Source organism: Benincasa hispida, chromosome 9 (assembly GCF_009727055.1).
Source record: "Benincasa hispida cultivar B227 chromosome 9, ASM972705v1, whole genome shotgun sequence".
NCBI classification, from domain to species: domain Eukaryota; kingdom Viridiplantae; phylum Streptophyta; class Magnoliopsida; order Cucurbitales; family Cucurbitaceae; genus Benincasa; species Benincasa hispida.
In genome coordinates, this window is record NC_052357.1 from 16,099,208 (window position 1) to 16,105,681 (window position 6,474).

Below are 6,474 nucleotides of genomic sequence, written 5' to 3' on the forward strand. Positions count from 1 at the left end.
CTGTTTTTAAAATTTCTGTGAATGACTGAATAAAAAGAAAATGAACACCGCAAAGTCTTCTCAATTTGCGTTATTGATGAATTAAAAAGAAAAATGAAAATCGGTATGCATTGCGATGATGGGTGCATCTTGCTCTGACAAGATGCACTTTGCGTCCATCTTACATAAATGCATTGCGCTGAGGGGTGTGTTATGCGCGTATGTATTTTTTGCCCGTCCTTAGCAAAAATGCACTATGTCGAGGTAGTGTTGCACTAGTAGAAATACTGTGCGCCCGTCCTCCAGAAATGCGCTGAGTTGAGGGGTGTGTTGCGCTAATGCATGCATTGTTGCCCGTCCTTTGCAAATATGCATTTGCGGTAACGGATGCATTGCGTTAATTTTTAACCTTGCGCCCGTCCGAATAAAATACAAAGGATAAATTCATTTCATTATTTTTTTTATATAGAAGCTATACCTTGATTCTTTATACATGCTTAAATTTTGTGTTGCGATGATTGTAATTCTTTGTATACTTGGTTAATTTGAATACAACTAAGTAACTATTCTTTCCATATGCGTTAGCCTTTTTACTTATCATCCTTTATCAATTATTGTGATGTTCTTTATCTTATATTTTGCATTATTAATTGCGCTGCCATGATGAGTAATATGCATGCCCTTAGCAGAATTTCTTATACTTTGCACTTTCTGACTAACACTTAGATAATTCATAGCAATAACACTGCTATACCTTTTATACTTCAAGACTCTGCTCAAACCTTCTTTTCAAAATTTTGACTAAGTGTTTTGTCTATTATATCCAAACAACGCAATAAGAACCTTGCGCATCTCTAAATTTAGGGGTGAGGAAGGTCTGAGCAGATGCGATCAAGCATATACGGTCATTATCAAGAAAATGCGCTATCAAAAAAAAAAAAAAAATTCATACAAACTCTAATGTCAGCGTAAGGGAAAATCCCAACCTGATAAGAGTTAAGTCGTGAAAGGAAGCTCATAGTTGGATGTTCGCATGACACCCATGGGAGAAAGTCAGAATGAAGGTAGGTTTCCAAGATCGACGCAATATTAAAAAAAAAAGAAAAAAAAAGAGAAAAATAAGAATACAAGAGACAACTCCTCTAACCAGCAAAAGTAAAGCTTAGCTGAAAATCAAGAGTTGAAGTTGAGATTGGCACACACCCGTAGTTGGATGCTCGCATGACACCCGTGGGAGCAAGCCAAAATGAAGGGTGTAACCATGATCAACAATCTCTAATAAAATGATGCAAACCAGACCACCGCATAAAGACGCACCTAGTTGTTTTTGCAAGAAGAGATAAACATTCTTCTCAAAACAAGAAGGGAAATTTTGGGTAGAGGTTTTTTGTATAAAAGAATAAAGTAGAGCATGTTGATGAATTATTAAAGGATAGAAGGGAATTGCGTTGTTAAGTAATATTGTATAGGTGGAGCATTCGAAGCAACCAATCGACGCAAAATTAGGATAGGAATGGAGCGAAATTACCTTAGTTGAAGATATCCTTGAGGACAAGCATATATCTAAATTTAGGGGTGTGATAACTTATAGAAATATAAGTTATTTATGCTGTTTTATTTAGATGTTGCAGCAAAAAGAAAGGAAAGTTGCGTCGATAGTATAAAAATTGGCTAAGAAATATGAAAATTATGAAATGTCCTAAACACACCAACTAGCACCATTGTGATGGCGAATAGAATGTTTCAGTCTCTATTTTGCAGGAAATAGGTCACCGCATGCGTTAATGGCTCGAAGACAAAATGTACAACGCATCTACGTCACATGTGCCCATCAATCAAGAACGAAGAGATGATCAACGCAATGGGTGCATGCGACAATCGATTTTGGGCTTTAGCGATCAACGCATTTCAACCGCATGCGGTAATAAAAAACAACACCGCATGCGGCGATAGATCGAAGATGTGAAGAGCAACGCATTCACGAAAGATTCTGACAAGTGTATAGCTTTTAGTTGTGCATTTCTGACGGATTGATTGCGTAACAGAAAGGAATTTTCCATTCCGCCATTTCAGGAACTACCATAATTAGACAGTGGGGACCACAAATTCAAAGAGCCAAGGTCCCGCCTATAAATAGCTTCCTCAAATTCGCTGAAACATATACATGATATACTGAGATTGATATACTGAAATGGGGAGAGAGAGAGGCTGGTCTGAAGTGACTACAGAGTAAATCTGGGAGAACTCTGAGCAGAGAATTCTTCCAATTCCCGAAGCTGAAGCTCTGTGTAAAGGTCAATTTTACCGGAAAAGCAAGCCTGAGAGGGAAGTTTTCCTCTCCACCACATCCACACGCCGACAAGCACAAGTCTCTGATCGGGATCTGTGTCAAGACATTGACACTCTTTCCATATTTGTTTCTATTCTCTAATTCATTTTTTGTATTCATCTTCTTTAATCCCTCATTCACAAACATGTATCAAACGTTTAATTTTAGAATTAAATGTTATCATCGCCATCATTATCATCTCTCTGTCTCTTTCCATACAATCATCATCTATTTTCTCCATGATGTGTTCTTAATCCCCCGGGTTAAAAAGCGAGAATTAAGCGAGTGAGTCAAATCTGTGTCAAGAAATCAATTAAGTTTAGCTAAAGCATGCTTGACGGTATCTTCACCTGTAAGAGCAGAAGTGAAGATGTTATTCCGCCTATCAAGAGAAGGTTGGAAGAATGCATTAACTAAAGCAAGAAGTATTTCTAGAGATGGAAACAATCTTGCATTCATCACGTTCATCTCTGTTTCACCATAGACATATGGGAATGCGGCCGATCATCGAGAGATGTACGCCAAGGGAAAGCATAACCTTAGTTGCGTCCTTAACATGATTAACAAACTTGCGATGTTTTTACTTTTTACTCTTTCTCTTTCTGCCTCATTCATAAGACTTGTCATCGCATTCATCGACACTTTTGTACAACTTCACAGTCAGTCCTCGACCCCAGTATCATGTATCTTGTACCATGTATCATGTATCATAGTAGTTTAGGAATTTACTTTATCAACACATTTTTACTTTACAACGCTTTTTTATTTTATCAACGCATTTTTACTTCAATGCAATTTACATTTCTGTACAAACCAAAATTCTTTATTCATTATTAAAACTGGTCACATGTATCACATAAGTATTGCATTAACGACAACAATTCCCGTGTTCGACCTCAGATCACTGTGAGAAACTTGCATTGGAATTATACTTGGTTTCAGCGCAAGAAAACTTGTGACACACACTACTTCATCTCATACTACGAGCATATCACTATCAACGCATATACTTAGAACGTAGTATCGTATAAAATTATCTTTATCACAAAGCACTTGAGCGCATATAGAGCATCATTCATTCATTCATCAGCGCAATAGATAGACAACATTCCATTTTTACCGTTACAAGTTTATGGAAACATGAGCTTGTATCATTCATATTCATCATTGTCTATTTCCATAAAGATAAAGAATTATAAATTTTAGTCATCAGGTATCGTCCTCATTTCGCCAGAAAAGCACATGTTGCCTTATAGCTTCGCACTTACCGAGTTTTGCTCGAACAACGTTGCTGAATACCAAGCCTTGATAATTGGTCCCCAAATGGCCTTAAAGATTGAAGTAGCTTATATAGAGATCTTCGATGATTCAAAGTTGATAATTAATCAACTCTTATACCAGTACGAGGTGAAGCATGATGACTTGAAACCTTACTTCACTTACGCTCGCCAGTTGATGGAAAAGTTTGAAAGCATGACGTTGGAGCATGTCCTGAGGACGGAGAACAAGAAAGCGGATGCCTTGGCAAACCTAGCCACTACCTTAACGGTCCTGGATATTGTGCCCCTTAATATATCGCTCTGGTGGAGATGGGTTGCACCTCCGGTCGGGACTGCATGTGGGGAAATGAATGTGATATCAGTCTACCTAACCGACGAGGAAGACTGGCGACAACCCATCATAGATTACCTTAGCATGGAAGGCTCCCGGATAACCCCCGTCGTAAAACCGAGGTTCGAAGGAAGGCCGCGCATTTCATTTATTACAAAGGTGTCCTATACCATCGATCTCTTGAAGGACTTTTCCTTCGATGCCTCAGTAAAGAAGAGTTAGCAAAGGCTTTGGAGGAAGCACACTCAGGCGTATGCGGCGCGCATCAAGCTAAACCAAAGCTGCAATTCCAGCTAAAAAGAATGGGTTACTATTAGCCGGGGATGATCCAAGACTCGATGGATTATGAAAAGAAGTTCAAAGCCTATCAAGATCACGCGAATTTCATTCATCAACCGCCCAAGCCTCTGCATCCGACCATAGCCTCGTGGCCTTTCGAAGCATGGGGGCCTGATCTGGTTAGCGCTATAACACCTAAGTCGTCAGCAGGGCACTCATGTATCCTTGCAGCCACTGACTACTTTTCAAGATGGGCTGAGGCTGTCGCTCTAAGGGAAGCTAAGAAAGAAAACGTGGTGGATTTTATCCGCACTCATATCATTTATCGGTACGGTATTCCCCATCGGATCGTGACGGATAACAGGAGATAATTCTCCAACAGTTTGATAGACAGGTTGTGTGAAAAATCCAAATTCAAGCAGTACAAGTCATCCATGTATAATTCCGCTGCAAACGGGTTGGTAGAGGCATTTAACAATACATTATGCAACCTGCTGAAGAAAATTGTTTCCAAGTCGAAGAGAGATTGGTAGGACAAGATGGATGAAACGTTGTGGGCTTATCGCACCACTCATCGTACCCCTACAAAAGTCAACCCGTACTCTCTCGTTTATGGGGTAGAAGTTGTCCTTCCTTTGGAAAGAGAAATTCCATTGCTGAGAATGGTGGTGCAAGAAGGGCTGACTACAGAGGACAATGCCAAACTGCGACTCTAAGAGTTGGAATGTTACTAGGCGAGAATGTCTAAAGTCTTCGATAAGCATGCAAAGCCTCGGTCCTTTCAAGTCGGTGATCTAGTGCTCGTCGTAAGGAGACCAATCATCACAACAAGACATATGGGGAATAAGTTTACACCTAAATGGGATGGGCCCTACATTGTCAAAGAAGTCTACACAAATGAAGCATACAAGATAGTTGATCAAGATAGGCTAAGAATTAGCCCAATCAATGGCAAATTTCTCAAGAAGTTTTACACTTAACAAATGTGTAAAAAAAAAAAAATCTTTGTACGAACTACGTTACGACTTAATCCATGTCATTATAAAGGGTACGTAGGCAACTTAAAGAAATTTAAGTTTAGTCATGTGCAAAAAAAAAAAAAAATTTTTGAACTACGTTATGACTTGATCCTTGTCATTATAAAGGGTACATAGGCAGCTTCAACGAATTTAAGTTCAGTCACGTGATAAAATATATATATATATATGTGCATGTACATGAGTCCAATGAGAGATAAACAAATAAAAGAAGCAGAAATTTAAAGGAGGCTACAAGGCGCCAGAAAACATCACTGAGGAAATAACAAAAACAAAACTTTCATATAAGAGACTTCAACACTACGATAGTTGAATCCAGTAGCTAAAAAAAAACTCCTAGGCCATTGCCTACTGAGGTACGCCTAATCCAATAAGACAAACAACGTCAAGTTAGGATACCCAATGGTAGCTCTCCAGCTTCTGCTACATGGTTTCTAACACATGGCGTAGGACATTCAAAGCTTTGACGACCTTGTCAAAAAGGGTTGGGGTGGTCTCAATCTCGTTTATCACCCCCCACATCTCCGAGACCTCAAGCTTATGCCGAGCCAAAAGGCCTTCGCTCTCAGAAATCAGCCACGATATTTTGGCCCGTTCGGCCCTAATGGCCTCCAACCTGGCTAACAGTTTCTCTTTTTCTTGTAAGGCCTGAAAGTGTGTTCAAGTAACTCCTTTCGTTTAACAAAAGCACTACTCTCATTGTACAGTATCTTCTCCAGATCAAACTTGGCCTCCTCCAAACGTTGCTCCTTACTTGTCTGAGTTAATTGAGAGGAATAGGATAACTGGAACTGATTATACTTCTCCACGTTTCGGAAGTACTCATCTACAAGTTTTTTAGAGGAGGGAGGTTGGCACCATAAATGTCAGAAATGGCTCGGAATATCTCATGCGTTTCTTTCTCCAGTCTAAGAACCTTCTCGAAAGGAGTACGCATGATCTTCTTGTGCATAGTCTCCCACATGGCAGAGGTTGCGTGGCGTCGAACGTCGGAAACCACAGTGGCAGCATAGAATTCGGAAACCTCGGGAACGGCCGGGGGTGGTGCCCTATTTACTCGCCTCAGGAGCTCACTATCGCTTGGACTTGCCAAGACCCTCGACACTTCTCCGGGTTGGAGAACCCTTCCTGCCACAGGCACTAAGGACAACTAGTTTCCTTGGCTACTAAATCTGAAGCCTCGATGTTCCCGACAACCACCGCCTCCTTGACATGAGGGATGTCTTCTAGGATAGCACG

At 40.2% G+C, this 6,474-nt stretch overlaps 1 protein-coding gene across 1 annotated transcript; it reads left to right on the plus strand.

Moving 5' to 3' along the window:
- Positions 1–4,257: 4,257 nt before the first annotated feature.
- On the plus strand, positions 4,258–4,569 carry LOC120084576. Its single transcript, XM_039040378.1, has one exon. The coding sequence runs from the start codon at positions 4,258–4,260 to the stop codon at positions 4,567–4,569; it is 312 nt and encodes a 103-aa protein (XP_038896306.1).
- The last annotated feature ends 1,905 nt before the right edge of the window (positions 4,570–6,474 follow it).